Raw genomic sequence first — 22,622 nt, 5'->3', positions numbered from 1 at the left:
TGATGTTTGACACCTTCACCACATTGCATCTACCACCAAGCTGAAACCTGGGAAGATCCTCAGAGCACATCTACGTCCACCATTTTTACATTACCCTAATTTGCAAATAACCTGCAGGACTCAGCAGAGTGCAAAAAGAACAGAACACAAAAACACCTCCACCAAGTCCACATGATCACAACCTTAAAATGAAAGTTTATAAAGGACATTTTTAAATTGAAAAATTTTTCAGAGATCACAACAAGACCCTAACATTGGGTTGTTACCAAGTAAAAACAATAAACATACACATACCTGTGGAGCTGACAGGGTCATTTGGGGGCATTTTTCGTTTTCCTATAGAAAAAAACATGTTATAAACTGTATCACACATTACATAAAATTGGAAAATTGAAAAACAACAATAAACATACACATACCTGTGGAGCTGACTGGTTCATTGGGGGGCATTTTTTGTTTTCCTATGGCAAAAAGAAAAAATCTATTAATCTTTTATTGCAAAATGAGTTGCAAACCATCTTCAACTGAATATAAATATAATCCATAAAAAATACCGTTGGAACTTTCGGTCTCCTCATCCTGGGTCGACTTTACATGGTCCACCCTTTTTTTGTTTCCTAAATTTAAAAACACAAAATGCATTGTTAAACTGGACAACCCAAATACTTTGTTTCTGTATAGGGGTTATTCGTTCTACGTCATCAATGTTCGCGGCGGCCATATTGTTGACATAGAACTGTCAGTCTGTCAATTGACAAGCGAGGCAGCGTGGGTATTATGCATGGTATTATCGGTGTAATTTTTTTTAAACCGCACGATGGTGTGTGGTGTAATACACGGATGTTCTAACAACAGCAAAAAGAACCCCGCAATTAGTTTTTATGCGATACCGACTGTCAGAAAACATGAAAGGAAGGAGACAGAGGAGTTGAACCAGCGAAGGAGAGACTCCCAACAGCAAAGTCTGTCCCCATCATTTTACCACAGGTAACGTTAGGGATATATGCCTCACAGCAAAGTCTGTCCCCATAATTTGATCACATATGGTTAGCTGTAAGCAGTGGCTGAAACTGCTCTTTCAAATAAGCTGCCATAAATTGAGACAGTTATTAAATTAGTATTAATAACTATATGAACATAATAATAGGTCTGGCATTGATTGATACTAGGTAGGGAATTAAGGGCCGTTCACATTATAACAATAACTATAAAAAATATAATTTTGAAAATCGTTTTATATTAAAGAGAATAGCGGAGCTCACACGAAAACTATAACGATACAGATCCAATAAACGACATCATTGGGATCACTTTCTGAGCAATTTTTCCCACCTGATGAAGGATAAACCATTGATAGCATTAAAATCTGTTTGAACTTCAAGTGCACAAGCACTTAAAATGACAGTGAAGCTCATTGCTGAGGTCTATAACACAAGATTACCTCCAGTTGCTGTGAAAATTGACTACGTAATGCTTTATAATCTATTACATTAACTAACTGTTATGCCAAAAGGTAAGAGATTACACAAACTATTAGATTCACTGTTTAGAGTTACGTGAAACGCAGCGTGTTGATGACATCTGCAAAAGTTTTTATTACAAGCAATATTAGCATAAACGCAAATTAGCATAAACGTATTGTTTGGTGATGTGGATGATGATATAGTTATCGTTATAATGTGAACGGCCCTTCATTGCTTGTATGATGAATGCGGATACTGTATGAACGATATAGTTATAAATATCCGGATAAGTTACGGCTGGCAATAAGGACGGATCTTTACTTAAGGCTATTGGGTCTATTTGATATGGTTCCACAATAATCAAGCTCATCTTCTCTTAATACAGACGAGATGAAGCCATTAGGCTACTGCTCCCCTCGACTCAAATCTACGTGCGGCTAGGGGCAGGACAGATGTCATGTCAACAAGATGGCCGCAGTTAGCGACTTCCGGTGCTTGCGAATAAGCCCTATATGCAAGCAGGAACACGTGGACCCCTAAATGATTAAACTAATAAGCAATGTGATTACTTCACCTCACTATTGGCAATTTGGCCAATCCCCTCTGACCATAACCCTTTCATATCTCACTCTGCACTGCACTGCACTGAAGAAGCTTTAAATTTATGCTGTGTTACTGAATGCAAATATGGCAGCAATAAAATTAACAGTGACATAAAAGATGCTTATAGAATACACTTTAACAGGCATAAATGTGTTTGAAAAAAGGGAAACATGCATTTGTAAAAAAATAAGACAAAAATGATTCATATTAATTAGGTACCTCTATACGTTTAAAAACTAACAAAACTGAAGGTATGTGGACTCCTTACATTGTTAATCAGACACATTTCTATTAAGGCTAATTTGCATTTTTTTATAAACCATATAGACTAGAAAGAGAACACTTGCAAGCCTGCATGAAGACTGAAGTTTGCCATGTAGTGAATACACTACATTACTGATCCACACATGATTAAAATTCATTACATACCATTTACTCCATGGAGAGAATCCGATTCTTCGTCTTCTTCATCACTTACTTCTTCCTCATCTAATTCAGGATCAATTTCATCTACAAAAAAGCACACATGATAAACACACACACACACGCTTTACATACAAGTTCTGATTCAAATTAGTTTATTTCATTGCTGACTAACATGCTAAGAAAGTAATTAAAATTACCCAATAATATCAGTCTAACAAAAAGCAATATTTTTAAGCACCAATAAAAAATTTACAACTCTTATTTTGAAACATGTTTGGAATTTACATATTTATTATTTATACATGGTTTTTGTTTTCTCTTGTTTTAAAATGACTACGTTTACATGCACCCTCGTTATGCGATTATAATGGGATTTTGGCAATATTGCAAGTATACTCTACCTCATGTAAACAATACTTCTAATCACAATACTAATAAAAATAATGTGATTAAGCTCATAACTGTATCAAGTATAATCGTATTAAAACAGGTGTCATACGCAGTTTTTAATCACAGTACGTGTCCATGCAAATTCTTTAAAGACATCTATACAGCACTAACTGAAATGCATGTGGGTTTTTGTCACGCACCTTAAGCACAAATTCATTTTAAACTTGACATTAGAAAGTTTTCCCTGAACTCTGTCAACACAACTCGCTGTCAGTCTGATTTCATCCAAAAACAGCTCAAATAACACCACAGCAGTGAATTAAACCTTTATAGGCACTGTCATAATATTTCTGTCTTCATCACAGCACAGAATAATGAAATACGTCTGAAGGATTTTTAAATATTTTTTTTTATATGCGTAATCAATCTCTGATGTGTTACGTTGCAACTGTGCCCTGATGTAATCACCACATGTACCTGTAGTTGTATGGCCTATAGAAAGTGTGTGTCAGTGTGAATAACAAAGAAACACCATTCCTCAGGGTAGACTGCTTGATAGACCAATCTCCTGTAGGAGGTCCTAACAGGTTTTTTTGTTTGTAGGCCTTTTGTTATCATATATAAAGTTCTGTCGGGTAAAGAATGTAGAAGGTTGACATGACAACATCACTACTGAAGAACTATGCTACATAAGAACATTAAATCTCTTTTCCCCATAAGCATTTGGTCCTGCTTATTATTTTACGTATTAGATGCAATCTAATGCATTGGCGTTTAACGCAAGTAAAACCCTAACAGCAGACAGTATATTCGAGTTGCATCTGCATTGGGCTAGGTTAGCTCTAGTCATGTAATCATTTTACTGCCATTAAGTCCTTAGTCTGATTATTGGAAATAATCGCATTATTGGTTTACATGTAAACCTAATCAATGATGCAATCACTTTTGTTCAAGTAGTTTTATATTCTTCACCCAAGCCTGACTGCATGTATGCTATTGCTCAATTAATGATATTCCTGTTAGGTACTTTGTAAGATTATTCTAATATATAAAATTATGCACATACCTTCAATCTCAATTTCACTAAGAGACTTTCCTTGGAAACTTGCAAGGGTTCCTATCTCCATTGCCAGTAGCAGCTTTGAGATTTTTGCAATTTCTATAGTTGCATCTGGCAACCGATAAAAGTCTCTATGGACCCGAATTCATGGCCCAAAAAATTGGCAAGCTGATCCAGCTCATTATCTTTTAGATTAAGAATCTGGGACATTGTTGCAACCTGCTTACGGAGTTGTGTAGATCTGAGATATTCAGGGTTCTGGGCACCACACTGATTTGCAAAAAGCCTGATGCAGTCTTGTCCCATGAAGAAACTGGTGGCTGAACACTTTGGTCTTGCAAATAGGAAGGGGTTGTCCCCATCTACTTCACATGAATCTCTCTTGTCCACAAGAAGTTGTATTGCTCCAACAAGATCAGGGCTTAGCAGAACAGCAACTTTTCTCCCTTTTTTCCCCATTATTTCTACTCTGCTGAAATGCTTGGACATTTTTTGCTCAAACGGAGATAGACCAAGAGCTATGTCCTCATGGAGCTCAGTTTGGTCTCTTTTCATAAAACACTCAAGTGTCATTTTTGAAACTTCTCCTGCACGACGTCGGTTAAAGATGATTACTTGTGCCAGTGTCACTTTGGCGAGTTCTGCGTATGCCTGTGAAGACTCGTGGTTTTTCAGGTTTTCAAAAGCCTCAGCTGATTTCTTCTCTAGGCACTGGTGGAGAAGCTGCACATCATGTGTGAATGGTATGGTAGATGGTTTGTTGAACTTTGATTTGCTTAAAGTAGCAAGAGCAGCATGGGAGACATGTTCTGCCCATTCACTTGAGCAGAGTCTTTTGAATCGCTCTGCTGCTTTCGTCAGAGCATCATCCTCTCCTGCGATGGCCCTGCAGAGAATGATGTCAGCAATTTTGTTAAGTGAATGTCCTAACTTTAGTGCAAGACTTGGTGTCTTATATGAGTGGCTCTTTTCTTCATAACCAGCAACATCTTTCACGGCCTCAATGACTTTGTAAAAATTGTTCGGCTTCAAAGCATCTTCAAAGCTAAGTATGGAGAATTTTTTTCTCATGCTTAGCAAGAGTCTGCCCACTTCCCGTACCTTCTGTCTGATGTATTCAAATTTCGTTGGATCACTTCCGTGTTTGTTGTAAAGACTCTGACTCAACTGCAGTATGAGAAAATCATTTCGAACAACAGATGAAATGTCATCATTCTTCATATTTCCCAAGATTTTCCACACTTCAGGAGAGATTGCTTGAGAGAATGTTGACTCTGCAATATCAGCCAAAACTAGAACTTTGGCCTTACCAGTTGCTTCAGATTCGGAACAAATCTTTGAAGAACATCTCCGTGTATGGCGCCACAACTCCTTGCGTACAAACAGGCCTTTACAGTATATGCAGTGCACGTATGTTTTGGTACTCAATTCGATCTCGGATCTTACTGGTCGTCTTCTAACCTTCAGTGGTCCACTCTTATTCTCCATAACCTCTTGATTATGTTCATAGTTGCCTCTGTTTCGGAGCTTCTTAAGTAACCTTTTTCTGTCCTTGGAGTGTTTAGGAAGCAGAAATGCAGCCGCAATTTCCGTTTCACTGTCTTCATGCTTTTTAAAGTGACGGGCAATTTTAGACTGAGGTTTCTTGCACACATAACAGTAATTTTCGTGGGTGGAAAAAGTGTCTTTGAGGTTTGACTGTTTATCACAAGACTCTGTTGGTGTTTTCTTAAAACTCTGAAGCATCTCTGTATTGCTTGTGGTTTTGTCTTGATCATTACATATGAGATCTTGAGCAGAGCTGGATATGTCACTGACCATATCTTGCTCAGTGGATGAACAGTGAGTGGGTTGAGACACACTCTTTGCCTTCTTAGACTCTGAAACAAGTTGAGTGGTCTTACAATATGGTGGATTCCTTGTATTGATAATTAGACTATCACAGCTGTCGCTGTTTTGTCTTGAATCTGGGAAGAATTCATCAGAGGATTCATCAATGCTTTTATCGGCTTGGGGAGTATACTCTTCATCAGAACTGCTTTCTTCAGAACTGGAAAATGTAACATCCATCTAAAAAAAGAGACAATAATAAGTTTTTCATTATGATCTCAAAATGCATAAGATAAACTTTACTCAAGCACAGGTTTGATATAACGGAAATTTAAAATGTTTAAAATGTGAGATATATACCAATTTCTCATTCTTCATGAAGCAGGTTTTGTGCCATGTTCTTGAACACACTGAAAAAATGAAAGTAGAAATATATAAACATGTGCTTCTTTTAGTTTTTGTCAGATCACTGCTACTTCATTAGATCAAAAGGGTCAATAACAATTAGGGATGCATATCAATTAATCGCGATTAATCTATAGCAGAATAAAAGTTTTTGTTTACATCATATATGTGTGTGTACTGTGTATAATAACTTTGTATAGTTAAATGCACACACATGCATGTATATATTTAAGCAATGTTTACATGTGTATATACATTTGTATATTTATGTATAATTTATATTATATATAAATATAAATACTTAATATATAAATATATTTTTTTCTTAAAATTATACATGCATGTGTGCATATTTATATATACATAATTATTATACACAGTTCACACACATATATGATGTAAACAAAAACTTTTATTCTGCTATAGATTAATCGCGATTAATTGATATGCATCCCTAATAACAATGATACATAAATATAAATGAGCCCATGTACAACCATATATTTGAGTGACAAATACTTACATTTGCATGTTAAGCCAAGCCATTTTCGACTAGACACGGGTCCACTGCAATTTACACAAGAATCCAAACTGGATATTACTGCACAATGAACTTCATGATGGCACTATAAGGATAAAAAGAAGAAAAAAGTAATGTATTTTTAAATCAACTTCATATTGATAGACAAATCACAACTTCTATTCCCAAATGTGACATGCCCTGTTACGTTATAAAGTGCAACTTACCATTTCATTTTCATTAAAAGCTGAAACTTCTTCCTTGGCCACTGACATTTGTTTGTTGTTACAGGGCATCTGAAATGGACAAAGCAATTGTAAGTTGTCTTAAAACACTTTCAAAGCATCACATTTATCAAATTACAGTTTCAAACTAACTTAGTTTGATCCTTTAAGCTTCCCCAAATGTATATTACTTAAAATTCAGATATTATAGAGGAAAATATTTCCAAGTGCAAACCCCTCACCAAAAGCTGAAGACAGGACAAATTTAAACAACTAACTGTATTCTTCTCTTTAACAGACAGATATTTACTACAGCTAGTGTCAAATCTAAAACATTATTGGGCAGAAATGTGCATAATTACTCTACATCTTATCTATAAACCTGACACACAACCAAACCAACAACATTTCATCAAATGTGTAAAAATGTGACTGTCCTCAGAGAGAAAAACTGTCCTTATATTTCAGGTCAGTGTCGTGCCCATCCCCCCAAACACACACAACATATGAAAATCAATGGACATCTAAAGGGGATCGCACACCGGCCGCACAGCTCAGCGCCTAGGAGAACTCGGAGGTATTGTAAACCGGAAGTGCACATTAAATAGCGCGAGCTTCGTCAGATAGCGTCTACTTCAAAATGCAAAATATACGTTAGCAGCCAATGTTACTTGTTAATGATTGGGGACACATATGATGTTATGTAATGTTAAACTATGTGAGTGGCGCGACAGGGATTTGAACAACTTCCTGAGTCACAGCTGGGCGGCGCGGACAGGCGACACCTGGCAGCGCCGGTGTGCGTATACTCATAGAAAACAATGTGTTTGATTTTTTTAGAACGGCGCGGCGCTGCGCGGCCGGTGTGCGATCCCCTATAGGGTGTGTGACCGTCCTCATAGAGAAAAACTGTCCTTATATTTCAGGTCGGTGTCGTGCCCATCCCCCCCAAACACACACAACATATGAAAATCAATGGACATCATAGGGTGTGTGACCGTCCTCATAGAGAAAAACTGTCCTTATATTTCAGGTCGATGTCGTGCCCATCCCCCCCAAACACACACAACATATGAAAATCAATGGACATCATAGGGTGTGTGACCGGCGTCCTCATAGAGGAACACTGTCCTTATATTTCAGAAAAAATGCTCACTTACTTTCTCTTTTCCTGATGAGGAAGGACCTTCAATGGATTCATCCACGGCCACCGATATCTCATCACACAATTCCTATAAATATGAGAAAGACAAGAAAAACATTCAGTAACAATGTTTGCCAAGTGATCACCATAATAATTCCCTACAAGAACAACCAAAATCTAAATATCTGTTGTCACTGGTCAGAATTCGATAATTCACCAATTATATTACCTGCCAAACCCCCCACTGTCATTTTGCACTTGGATGAATAGAAAATTGATTTAGTTCTGTTGGACAATGGACACAATAGTAACAAAGTGATTTGTCTCGGCTTCATACAGCACAAGCTACAGCACAGAAGATCTGTGGCCTCATTTATAAAATGTTGCAATCATTTCCCGATCACGCTCGGCCGCCCCTCCCATCTGGAACTCTCTCCCTGAACATTTGCGAAAACCCCAGTCCGTGAACATTTTAAAAAAAGAGCTTAAAACTGTTTTGTACAGACAGGCGCTTTTAACTTGTCCTAGTTTAATATGGTCTCTGTAGCACTTTGAGGTTCTTTTATGAAAAGTGCTTTATAAAAAAAATATAGTATTATAAATAAAATAAAAGTATTATTAATAATAATAATAATAATAATAATCATAATAATATTTCTCAAAAATGTGTATGTGTGATTTATAGAACAAGCATACGCACAGAAAACACGCATACCCCTCCCTTTCAGATGTAAAATCTTTAAATCACAAATGATCTTGAACTTGTGCACAGCTCAGCAGTTTCAGATCTCCATCTTTAAATGGTGCCCAATTAATGTCATTGACATATAAAAGAGCGCCTGTCAATGTTAAAATCCTTTATTAAAGCAGCAAGAATGGCTTATATTTCCAAAAACCTGCAGAAATCAAACAAAAGTGCGTGCATCTGCTCAGACCCTGACATGGCATGGAGCACTTTTCCACGGCAAAAACGTTTTTATAAATGTGATCTTTGCCAGGAATCTTTTGGAATCAGTTTTAAGAAGGTTGCAGTCATGACAGTGTTGCCCTTAAGTCAGCTTCATTTTTGTACACCAATCAAGTGACTTGTCATAAATTAGTAAAAAATGAACAAATAAATAAATAAGTACACTACTGCCCTGCCCCTAATACTATACTACCTAATAGCAATCACACAGACTGAAGATCGAACGATCTCACAATGGAGCATATCAACCAACACTAACGAGCACATGAAGCTTTGTGCCGCGGTGATTATATTTATCAAGCAGTTTCAGTTATCAATCAGATCAAGTGTTTACATGTCATTTTGAGTGGATTACAAAAGGTATAAACCAACCCTTTTAAACGGATTACATTTATAATCGGTTTGGGCATTTTTATTCAATATAGGTGTTTACATGGACAATTGTAATCAGTTTAAATGTTGAATTCGATTGAAAATGCTCCATGTAAACGCACCTATTGACAGAAAAATGCAAGAGAACTTCATTAGGTGCATTTACATGGAACATTGTAGTCCAAATGTAGTTAGTTTAAACATTCAATCCAATTGAAAATGCTCCATGTAAATGTTTCAAACAGAAGAAAAAAACCCAGACTGATTAAAATCGGTTTGAGAGGGGTGGTTCATACCTTTTATGATTCATTTGAAATGGCATGTAAACACTTGATCATATTAAAAAAAAGAAAACTAGGACTCTCTGCCCATGTGCAATGACGCACAAAAAGTGCTGGTGTTGTTAAAGGAAACTACATAAAGTGAATCTCATCATTCTTAAATTCTACTTCCTCTATATCTCACTTACTTTCTCTTTTCCTGATGAGGAAGGACCCTCAATGGATTCATCCATGGCCTTTGGGATCTCATCACACAATTCCTATAAATATGAGAAAGACAAGAAAAACATTCAGTAACAATGTTTGCCAAGTGATCACCATAATAATTCCCTACAAGAACAACCAAAATCTGAAAATGGACAAAGCAAGTGTATGCTGTTGTCAAAACACTTTGAAAGCATCAAATGTATCAAATTACAGTTAATTCAAGTTATTTTAGTTTGATCCTTTAAGCTTCCCCCATGCACATTACTTAAAGGGACATTCCGTGTTGCATTTCCCTCTGTCAATGATGTAAAAATCATCATTTTACATCATTGAAAGAGGAAAATGCAACACTGAAATCTGTATTTCTCCCGTCTCAGGGGAAACTGAGGGAATTATGCACGACCATTCAAAAAAATGACTGGGGTTCTAACCATACAAAGCTTAATGCAAATGGCTGGAGTGTCCCTTTAAACTTAAGATATTACAGAGGGAAATCTTCCCAAGTGCAAACCCCTCATCAAAAGCTGAAGACAGGACAAATTGGAACAACTAACAGTAGGGAAGAGTGGGTCACAACCTAACACTTTTTGACTTTGGCTCTATCACACCAAAAACATTTATGGTAAATTTATTATTTTTTTCACACAAGCAACACACACATCTCTGCAACAAATGAACATTTAAAGTTAATTAATTGTTTTTATGTCATTATCATTGTATATTGGAGGCTTAGTTGTAACGCTGTGACAACTAACCCTGTTGTGTAAAAATGTCTTCAATCTCAGCTAGTTACTAGGAGTTGCTAACGTGTTTCAAAATGGTGTTATGTTTTAGGTAACAAGACAGTGAATTAAAATAATATAAGGTTTGAATTGGTAAGATTGCTTGTGCCTTTAGAAATATGTAAAAGGGCGTGCTACAATTAACCCCACTTTAGTTTGTGCCCCGCTCACCCCTATACTTCTCTTTAACAGACAGATATTTACTACAGCTAGTGTCAAATCTAAAACATTATTGGGCAGAAATGTGCATAATTACTCTACATCTTATCTATAAACCTGACACACAACCAAACCAACAACATTTCATCAAATGTGTAAAAATGTGACTGTCCTCAGAGAGAAAAACTGTCCTTATATTTCAGGTTGGTGTCGTGCCCATCCCCCCCAAACACACACAACATATGAAAATCAATGGACATCATAGGGTGTGTGACCGTCCTCATAGAGAAAAACTGTCCTTATATTTCAGGTCGGTGTCGTGCCCACCCCCCCCCCAAACACACACAACATATGAAAATCAATGGACATCATAGGGTGTGTGACCGTCCTCATAGAGGAACACTGTCCTTATATTTCAGGTCGGTGTCGTGCCCATCCCCCCCAAACACACACAACATATGAAAATCAATGGACATCATAGGGTGTGTGACCGTCCTCATAGAGGAACACTGTCCTTATATTTCAGGTTGGTGTCGTGCCCATCCCCCCCAAACACACACAACATATGAAAATCAATGGACATCATATGGTGTGTGACCGTCCTCATAGAGAAAAACTGTCCTTATATTTCAGGTCGGTGTCGTGCCCACCCCCCCCCAAACACACACAACATATGAAAATCAATGGACATCATAGGGTGTGTGACCGTCCTCATAGAGGAACACTGTCCTTATATTTCAGGTCGGTGTCGTGCCCATCCCCCCCAAACACACACAACATATGAAAATCAATGGACATCATAGGGTGTGTGACCGTCCTCATAGAGAAACACTGTCCTTATATTTCCGGTCGGTGTCGTGCCCATCCCCCCCCCAAACACACACAACATATGAAAATCAATGGACATCATAGGGTGTGTGACCGTCCTCATAGAGGAACACTGTCCTTATATTTCAGGTTGGTGTCGTGCCCATCCCCCCCAAACACACACAACATATGAAAATCAATGGACATCATAGGGTGTGTGACCGTCCTCATAGAGGAACACTGTCCTTATATTTCAGGTTGGTGTCGTGCCCATCCCCCCCAAACACACACAACATATGAAAATCAATGGACATCATAGGGTGTGTGACCGTCCTCATAGAGGAACACTGTCCTTATATTTCAGGTCGGTGTCGTGCCCATCCCCCCCAAACACACACAACATATGAAAATCAATGGACATCATAGGGTGTGTGACCGTCCTCATAGAGAAACACTGTCCTTATATTTCCGGTCGGTGTCGTGCCCATCCCCCCCCCAAACACACACAACATATGAAAATCAATGGACATCATAGGGTGTGTGACCGTCCTCATAGAGGAACACTGTCCTTATATTTCAGGTCGGTGTCGTGCCCATCCCCCCCAAACACACACAACATATGAAAATCAATGGACATCATAGGGTGTGTGACCGTCCTCATAGAGGAACACTGTCCTTATATTTCAGGTCGGTGTCGTGCCCACCCCCCCCAAACACACACAACATATGAAAATCAATGGACATCATAGGGTGTGTGACCGTCCTCATAGAGGAACACTGTCCTTATATTTCAGGTCGGTGTCATGCCCATCCCCCCCAAACACACACAACATATGAAAATCAATGGACATCATAGGGTGTGTGACCGTCCTCATAGAGGAACACTGTCCTTATATTTCAGGTCGGTGTCGTGCCCATCCCCCCCAAACACACACAACATATGAAAATCAATGGACATCATAGGGTGTGTGACCGTCCTCATAGAGAAAAACTGTCCTTATATTTCAGGTTGGTGTCGTGCCCATCCCCCCCAAACACACACAACATATGAAAATCAATGGACATCATAGGGTGTGTGACCGTCCTCATAGAGGAACACTGTCCTTATATTTCAGGTCGGTGTCGTGCCCACCCCCCCCCAAACACACACAACATATGAAAATCAATGGACATCATAGGGTGTGTGACCGTCCTCATAGAGAAAAACTGTCCTTATATTTCAGGTCGGTGTCGTGCCCATCCCCCCCAAACACACACAACATATGAAAATCAATGGACATCATAGGGTGTGTGACCGTCCTCATAGAGGAACACTGTCCTTATATTTCAGGTCGGTGTCGTGCCCACCCCCCCCCAAACACACACAACATATGAAAATCAATGGACATCATAGGGTGTGTGACCGTCCTCATAGAGGAACACTGTCCTTATATTTCAGGTCGGTGTCATGCCCATCCCCCCCAAACACACACAACATATGAAAATCAATGGACATCATAGGGTGTGTGACCGTCCTCATAGAGGAACACTGTCCTTATATTTCAGGTCGGTGTCATGCCCATCCCCCCCAAACACACACAACATATGAAAATCAATGGACATCATAGGGTGTGTGACCGTCCTCATAGAGGAACACTGTCCTTATATTTCAGGTCGGTGTCGTGCCCACCCCCCCCCCCAAACACACACAACATATGAAAATCAATGGACATCATAGGGTGTGTGACCGTCCTCATAGAGGAACACTGTCCTTATATTTCAGGTCGGTGTCATGCCCATCCCCCCCCAAACACACACAACATATGAAAATCAATGGACATCATAGGGTGTGTGACCGTCCTCATAGAGGAACACTGTCCTTATATTTCAGGTCGGTGTCGTGCCCATCCCCCCCAAACACACACAACATATGAAAATCAATGGACATCATAGGGTGTGTGACCGTCCTCATAAGCCATGTTTCCATCCACATGTTTTTATCCGAATTAAGTGATATCGAATGAAAAATGCGTTATGGAAACAGTAAAATTCGATTGAATTTCATGAATATCGACTCATAAGAAATACGTTCGATCTCATCGGATTTTATCTTGATCGATATATGGCTTATGCGATAAACGCTGATGGAAACGTTATTTGCCGAATAAATAATGATTTGCGATTAAGGTTTAGGTCCTTTTATGGTTGCAACCCACACACAAAACAAGAAGAAAAAGTTTTAGGTCATTTCCGCTCTGGTGCCACAAATGGCGTCTGTCAACAAAGTCAGATGTAAGTGGACAAACGACGAGACGAGATTCATTTTAAATTTAATTTAGCAGAGAAAATAACGGCTATAGAGCTGAAGATCTTTGCCCGAACCCGACGGGTTCGGTCGGATTCGGGCTTCATTTCTAACATTTTACACGGGCTCGTGCTCCGCCTTTGCACGGTAAATAAGCGGTCAAGTTCAATGCTGCTGAATGCCCTATCAGTAAGCGCAGGACCACGCTGAAGCCATTTACAGTGGATTTAATAATTTCCTCAACAAAAATGCCTAATCTTGGTGAGTAAAGGTTTTTTAATTTATAACTAAATATTACTGTCTTAAATACATAATTTAGACAGAGGATATAGACTAATGTTGGCATTAATGTAAAGAAAGTGCCGAAGCAAATACCACAGAACCTTTATCCTAATTTCGTTATTCCCAAATAACCATCTTATTCAGAATGTATTATCTTAATTTAATTTGTTAAGAAATAATTGTTTTTATTGGCATGTTGGCCTATAATGTATTGCATATGCCTATTTAGAACGAGATGTTACGATGTTACAGATGACTTATTTTTTTTCTTTGTTTCAACTTCCAAGTGACATGTAGCCCAGTTAGTCATTAATAAATAATGTTAAAAACCTGTGTAAATTACTCATTCTTGATAAAAGCTGTTTGCGTGCGCAAATTTAAATAATGTATGGCTGTAAACGGGTTCGGGCTTTTAAAAAGCTGTCAATCTAAATATATTTTCGGGTTCGATTACAGCTCTATTTTAGATAGCAAAAATCTAAGAAATGCCATAATTTATCACGAACTCGCGAAGGAAATGTCCAACAATGGTTATGAAAAGACGTGGGACGTCCTCCGGAGTAAATGAGGCGCTCAAACAGCGAAACTCTCTTTTTTGAAACGCGTAATCTCGCAACGGTGCCGGAGGGAAAATAAAAGCAAATTCGACCTTGATGAGATGGATCCTCGGCCAAAGAACCCTCGTAGCTTTATTGGCTTATTGACAACTAGATATTTTTTCGTTCTCATTTACGTTAAGAATTGATCCGGACTATCATTTCACGTTAATGCCTCCGTTGTCGTTGGGCATTTACATGCATCTGCATCATCATAGCAATTTGATGTTAACGTAATTTTCTTATTATTATAGCTTGATATGTCGCTATCAGCTCAGCTGGCACATAAGCACTTATAACTTGTGAAATGCCGCAAATTTGTCTAGCAAAACTTTGTTCGCAAATGTTTGCTTGAATATTGTGCGATTCAGTGCGAAAATGAATGGAAACACCTTCAAATGTCTCAAATCAATTCGATATACCAATTTGATCGCAAACCAGCATGTGACGTCATTACGCACAGGTTTTTATTCGCTTTAAAGCCGTTGGATGGAAACACACTTTCACCAGCTTTATTCGCGTAAGTTTTTTAACCGAACTTCAGATAATTCGATTGACAAGTGGATGGAAACTTAGCTATAGAGGAACACTGTCCTTATATTTCAGGTCGGTGTTGTGCCCATCCCCCCCAAACACACAACATATGAAAATCAGTAGACATCATAGATGGTATTATCTAGATTAGGTGTGACAAGTTACCCGTCATCTTTACATAGAGATGATGTGCCTAGATAGCTCTTCATCTTGCCACCATTTTCTTAATTTACACAAAAGTTTGGGATCCTGGTAAAACAGCCTGTCATGATTCCCCAAGCTACAACAACTAATATCAAGTCAGTGTCAAGAAAGAAAATATGCTCACTTACTTTCTCTTTTCCTGATGAGGAAGTACCCTCAATGGATTCATCCACGGCCACCGATATCTCATCACACAATTCCTATAAATATGAGAAAGACAAGAACAACATTCAGTAACAATGTTTGCCAAGTGATCACCATAATACCTCTTATAGGCAATTTCTTTCTTTTTTTTCTTTTAAATGCCATGCCAGATTCTAAAAGGCTATATTCATGGTGATAAATTATGCTTTATGTAGACAATTTCTTCAGCAACAACATTAAGGCTTTTGTGGCCCAAACTTAACTTCCAATAACTAAATCACAACAAAATACCTCTAGAGTAGATTATTTCTGATAACAAGCTAAATAAATAAGTAAATTGCCTTAGTTCAAACCATAGCTCAAGTGTATCTAGCCACAAGGTATTTGTTGTCAGACCGATAAACAAACACAGACAGGAACCCAACGCATATGCGTCCAATGAAACAGTCTATATACATGAACAACCAGTTTAAATATCTATAGCACTTTCACTTCTACCATGCTGTGTACACAGTAGATATGGAAAAACGAATTTATTAATTCCTTATAATATTTTCTTCAATAAAAAACAAAGAAATAAACCAAAATCTGGACACACTGCACAACATGTTTGCCATTTTAGTTCAAGAGAAAGAAACTCACTACTGAACGCCAGGGCCAAGAGGAATCCCCATAATTGTAAGTAATTTCTTCATCTGGACAAATGTCTCTTAGACTAAATAGACACAGGTGTGGCTTTCCCTCAACAACAACCGTCTTGACTTTGCAGTTTGGATTTTTGTGATCATCGTTCACCAGTCGTCCTAGCGATCCATCCTCTTTTGAAGCATCTTTGCTATAAAAAAAAATGCAGAAAACTATTACTATGAATTTAATAAAACAAAAGATTATGACTGACAAGTTAGGCTAAGTCTAGTCTATACCATCTATTGTCAAATAGAGATGGTGACAGTTATCTTTGCTTAATAACAATACGTTTTCTAAGTAAAGCTAGGATTGTCCATTCAAGGTTGAAAAATAATAACCTCCCTTAGGGGCCATTCACATTTCACAAGTCCACAGGGAAAACTCAAACATGCCACAGTCTTCCCTTTATCCAAAGTGCTCGGGCTCTTGCGCTTCTGTAGCGTCTGCTGTTGCCAAGCAACCATGATCAGCACTCTCCATAGATAGAGGCTGTTTCTCAATTCCAAGAACGCAAAGAACGGACTTGCATTTGAGAATTGAGATGTGTGTGATCTTCCTGTTGGTGACCTGACCTCTCCAGATTCAACATCGCAACATTCATAAAGTGACAAACATACAATTCTCTGCATTATTATATACATTATTTTTTTATGATGTCATTTTGTAATGGCAAATATGTAAATATTTTAGATACCCTGTCAGGAAATACTTCAAGGGGCAGTTTCCCGGACAGGGATTAGACTAGTCCTAGACTAAAATAAATGTAAGAGCTGTCCAAACTGAAAACAACTTGCACTGACATATCTTAAAATTAGGGCTGTCAAAAAATTAATCGCGATTAATCGCATCCAAAATAAAAGTTTGTGTTTACATAACATATGTGTGTGTACTGTGTGTAAATATTATGTATATATAAAAACACACAGAATAATATATATATTTAAGAAAAATTGGTAATATTTATATATAGAATATTTATATTTCTATATTATATAAATTATATAAATGTATATACAGTATATAAATGCAAATATTTCAGAAATATATACATGAATGTGTGTGTATTTATATATACATAATATTTACACACAGTACACACACATATGTTATGTAAACACAAACTTTTATTCTGGATGCGATTAATCGCGATTAATCTTTTGACAGCCCTACTTAAAATACATCAGTGCCCTTTGTTTTGCCTCAAAATGCACGCAAGTAATGTTTTTAGTAAGGCATGTTTGTTAAAACTAGTTATATTTCATAATTATTTTTCATAATTAAACTAAGGCCTATTCCTGGCTTAAACTAATCCCTGTCCAGGAAACCACCCCCAAATGTTTACAAACAAACGTTCACTCTTGTGCGCTGTGCGCAGCACTACCTTCCTCAGCCATTGTTTTGCCGCAATGACTTCTGGGGCGTAAAGCGATTTCAGCGCGCAAGTCTGCACTCGATGCATCCTCGATATCAAGAACACATCCGGGTATTTTCATGCGTCCTCTGTACTTGCATTCTTGAGAATTGGAATTGCACTTCGACAGCTAATGATGGCGTAGAGCGAGAACACGAGGGCGCAAGATCGCTGAAGAACGCATATTGAGAAACAGCCTCAGTGATCACAATAATAGCCGCTTGACAGATCATACAGCTCTGGATATCGCTGTACAGTTTTGATCAGCTGAGTATACATGGAATAATACACTTACATTAAACAATGTTTATACGTAAAAGGTTAAGTTGGTTGGATGCAGACACGTCATTCTGAAAAATGTAAATATTGCAAAAAGCCGATAATACTGCAAGGCCGACATGTCTGGAATAAAGAAAACATCACAGGTCGCTTCCTATTTGAGCAGGCACGCCGCGCGTCTACATGTAAAATAACTTGTGCACGCAAGAAACATGAAATGTGAACGGCCCGTTAGTAATCACCGTCATGATCACCTTATGATCCTAATATCAAATCCCTGGCAAAGCTTCTGTCCTTCTAGATCACAAAATGGCAAGGTGATTTGGTATTTGGAGGAAAAGCTGAACTTTGTTGTAATAATAAAATAAATGTTATTACTGTAAATTCTTTGCTTTGAATCTGATAAAAAAGCTAACTTACCAATATTGTGCTCCATTCCATGTGAAATCGAACAAGTAGTTGCCTTGAATGTCATCAACATATTTACTTTGAGACAGTACTCCACGATATTCCACAACAAATGTGGATGGTTTAATGTGTTCAAGTGCAAACACACCTCGTCCTATAAGACCAAAATAAACACATTAACAATTTTGTTATGCATTAACACACTCATGGCTTTATACTATGAAAGACATAAATACTGTAAAAAATGTGAGATGTAATTTAAGGTGAAGTAGCAAAAAAAAAAATTGTACAGAGGATTTACTACAACAATATACAAGAGGTTGCACCAGCTGGGCCTACACCTAAGCGATTCAAACTCGTTCCAGCTACTCAAAGTCTACTCTTTCTTTTGAAAGGCAATAACCTGAGTTACGGTTCACTTTCAGCTTTTGCAGACTGTTTACATTCACTTACAACCACAACACATTTCATGAAAGGTTATTTGTTTTGTTTTAATTTAGAACTGTTAAAATTAAATTAATCAGAAATTATTATTTTTTATGCAAATGGAAAAGTTTCGCTCAATTACTGTGCAGATTGTGTTTGATGGTATGGGTCTGCACCCCTACTGAAAAGACGAGCTAAAGACTAGCTAGCCTAAGCTGGGGTGCGTTTCCCAAAAGCATAGTTAGCAGCAACGTTGTTGGTTGCAATGCAATTTCCCATTGCAAACCAACTAAGTTGCTAACAGGTTAGCAATGATGCTTTTGGGAAACGCAGCCCTGGTTGGCTGGTTTTATCTGGTCTCCCAGCCATGTTTTATCTGGTTAAGCATGAGTAGCAGGTTGGTTTTAGAGGAGTTTAAGAACTTTCTAAGATGGTCATGCTTTTAGATTTACCAAGCTAAAAGACCAGCCACCAGCTTAGCCAAAGTCACACAGCATGACCAGCTAAGACCTGCTCAAAAGTGCCCAAAAACCTTTAAACCAAACCTAACCAGCCTGCTCACATAATGCACGCATCTTCGGGTAGAGTACACTGTCAAAGATGTAAGAGAACAGAACAGCTCTCATTTGTCATATATTAGCTGGGGTAATGTTAATGTAAATTTGTAACCATAGTAATGCGAATGGGATCTTAAATATCAATGCGTTTAAGCATATACACAGGGACGTGCTGAGCGTAGCCATGTCTGATCTTAGTTTTAGATTGTCGAACAGTCATTGTCTTTGTAAACTATAAACTGTACTTGACATAATATTTTTTTTAAATTGCCTAATTAACCTGTGCTTAAAATTATAAATGGAGAAACATTGTGTGTGATGCACAACATACCTTTAAATGCGTTGATGTATCGTTTCTCAATGAAGGCTTTGTCTTTGCCTGACAACACATGCTCTTTGGCATCCTGTTCAGGTTTAATTCTCCTCTTTCTCAACATGTTGACTAGAAACAAAGAACACATGGAGTATATGGTCCTAATAAATATTACTTGCATTATACTACATTAGTACAATTTTGTCAGATGCATTTCTAAATAAACAATAGGCTCTATGGCATAACGTTTGAATATTTTTGTAAGGTGAACGTCTGCCACGTCAGATTAAGCAAATGGTAAAATGTAAATGGCATGTTTATATGTATGAAAAGTGTAAATAATTAACACAACAATATAAAACAATATAACGTTATATGGCCTAAACCATCAACAGAAGAAACAAGTAAAGCAGTGTCACGTTGGTGTTTTATGACAAAACAATACAAATATTGATTTAAGATTACAGTTACATAAAATATTTCTGAATCATAAAACCATAACAGCTGGAATGACGCGTCACCTGGTCAATTACGTTTATGTCCTAAAGCCAATTTACGATGGCGAAACACAGCAAGCTGCAATTTATTGTACAGTATTACTTTTAAAACAACACTAGAATCACTACAGGGTATATTTCAAGCGGTTGTTTACAGTATTATGTTTTTAAGAGCTGCCATGTGCATGACTGAAACCGTGACCACGCCATACGCGACCTGACGATTTAATTTCATTCGCTTCTGTTTACATTTTCACATATTTCTGTATAATATAAAAACTGAAAAATAATAATCCATTTAATTTAACTATTTTACTACCCACCATGATGATAATATAGCAAATGAATGCGATCTCATTCTCCTTATTAACAATCTCATGCCTTATTAATGTAACTTACTACATGCACACAAACATTAAAGTTACAAAATGTACGACTAAATATAAACTGAACTTCAAAAATCTTATATTAAACTTACCTTAAACTTGCACAGGTGACACAATCGACAGCGATAAACTTTGCTGGAGTTTAGCTAATTAAAAATTCACTGCGTCACACCTGCAGACAATCAGAAGCGCCTCGAGTTTGACCGACATCAGGTGCAGCCAATCGCTGAGCAGGAAAGCCTTCAACCAATCAAACGCGTCCATTGAAGGCTGAAACGTGTATGGCGCTGCAGTACCACCGAATTTTCAATAGAGGGAGATTATACACTCTGAGGATACACTGGCATACACTGGAAATCAGGTGTAACGTACATATTAGGACATTTTGAGAAAAAGCGGGAGGTGGTTTGTGAGACCCTTCTACGCCACTCTACGCTGCTAGACTTATGAGGACATCAGCCCTGTCCTTATTGTTACGGTATGTCCTCACAGAGTCGGTATGTATTCAGGTAAAATGTCCCTATAATCCGGCCGCACCAACGCACACACACACACACACACACACACACACACACACACACACACACACACACACATTATATATAAAGTTCTGCAGTCTATTTTCTATAATTTCTGAATGCTTAAAAACGAAACTAAAAAGTGAAAGACGACGCATATTTGCTTTATATGGATTTTGGACGGTACAGCTCACAGAAAACGTGCAGATAAAGATCATTTTAGATGTTTAATGACCATTTACAGCATTGGATTTGCTAGACGAGAGCTTAATGTTTTTATTTTTATGAAAAGGTGCGACTCATCTAGACAGCGCCGTTCACTTGCTGCGTCTCAATTCATCCAGCTGTGGGTCAAACAGAAATTGCGTGTTGCGTTAATCAAATTAGTGCCGTTAAAATGAATTTGCGTTAACGCGTTAATAACGCGTTTATTTTGACAGCCCTAATATATATATAATATATATATTTCTATTGATATTATATTAATTTCACAAGTATAAGTTACCTTTTAAAAACCATAGTAGCCTAATCATGGTAAAGGTACTGTTTGGCCATCGTAAAGTGAACACAGGGTTTGTGTTTGGTTGGCCAGCGAGAGGTTTACTTTTGTGCAGTAAAAAGCTCGAAAGAACAACTGCCTATCGTTTTTTGGACTCTTATTTGTGTTTTTGTAATCATTATAGTAGAAACACAACAAGGGACAAGCGTGATAAACTTATCAATGTTTGTTTACAGCCGCCGCCATTACCTCACGTGTTGATCATGAAAGCAGATGTGTTTAATAAACGTGCTGTGCGGAGATATGCACTTAGACGCAACTAAATAAGGATTGTACTGTTTGCAGTTGCATATTTTATAAGAATACCAAAAACCGCGTTGATTTCCTGACTCGTGTGTTTGTGTATGTGCGGAACCCTCGCGTGAAACGTTTGACGGAAGAACAAAGAAACACTCGCCTCTGGAGATATTGACACACATACGCAAGTATAAGGATTTAGAGGTAACACTTTACAATAAGGGCGCACTAATAATCCTGAATTCATGCTTAACTAATGCACAGATAATACTGAATTCATGTATTTCTAATGATTATCTAAGCTATTCATTAGCTATTCATTAATTATTGCCTCATTAGCAACTAATGAAGAGTCTGTCTGATTAATATATTAGTTCATATATTAATTGTTATTAATTAAATATGTAATTGTGGATTAATTCCATCATCACTTCTTTTATGAACTAAGAGTGTTAATTAATTTGTTAATTACCACAATGAGCCAAAGCCTTATATTTCAACTTCCAGATAATCCAGGTAAACTAATATGCATGAATACATTATTAATTACAGCATTAGTAGTGTTGTAATTAATACTATTAGTAATGAGTTAATAATGATGTGCCTCAACAAGTATAGTCAGAACATAATGACATATTTGCAAATCATTGGCTAATGATT

General features: G+C 37.6%; 2 protein-coding genes across 10 annotated transcripts in view; one reads left to right on the top strand and one right to left on the bottom strand.

Moving 5' to 3' along the window:
- Positions 1–22,622, top strand: part of LOC129437249 (NLR family CARD domain-containing protein 3-like) — a 135,396-nt gene that overhangs the window by 37,373 nt on the left and 75,401 nt on the right. The window lies entirely within an intron of this gene.
- On the bottom strand, positions 419–21,238 carry LOC141349233 (uncharacterized). Of its 9 annotated transcripts, none has more exons than XM_073865856.1 (13): positions 19,784–20,566; positions 18,482–18,623; positions 16,327–16,519; positions 15,669–15,740; positions 9,874–9,945; positions 8,082–8,153; positions 6,925–6,993; positions 6,701–6,803; positions 6,133–6,182; positions 3,949–6,012; positions 2,496–2,576; positions 555–617; positions 419–461 (listed from the first exon to the last, which is right to left on the bottom strand). In XM_073865856.1, exons 1-10 carry the CDS (start codon positions 19,944–19,946, stop codon positions 4,042–4,044), a joined length of 2,907 nt encoding a protein of 968 aa, XP_073721957.1. In that variant the 5' UTR covers positions 19,947–20,566; the 3' UTR covers positions 419–461; positions 555–617; positions 2,496–2,576; positions 3,949–4,041. The 9 variants fall into 9 exon arrangements, with proteins under 9 accessions (XP_073721957.1, XP_073721958.1, XP_073721959.1 ...); XM_073865857.1 differs by lacking the exon at positions 419–461 and adding an exon at positions 20,741–21,238 and having other exon boundaries at positions 554–617; positions 19,784–19,894; XM_073865858.1 differs by lacking the exon at positions 419–461 and adding an exon at positions 20,586–20,713 and having other exon boundaries at positions 554–617; positions 19,784–19,894.

This window comes from Misgurnus anguillicaudatus, unplaced genomic scaffold, assembly GCF_027580225.2.
Source record: "Misgurnus anguillicaudatus unplaced genomic scaffold, ASM2758022v2 HiC_scaffold_33, whole genome shotgun sequence".
Lineage (NCBI taxonomy): Eukaryota > Metazoa > Chordata > Actinopteri > Cypriniformes > Cobitidae > Misgurnus > Misgurnus anguillicaudatus.
This window is presented reverse-complemented; position numbering and strand designations above follow the sequence as displayed.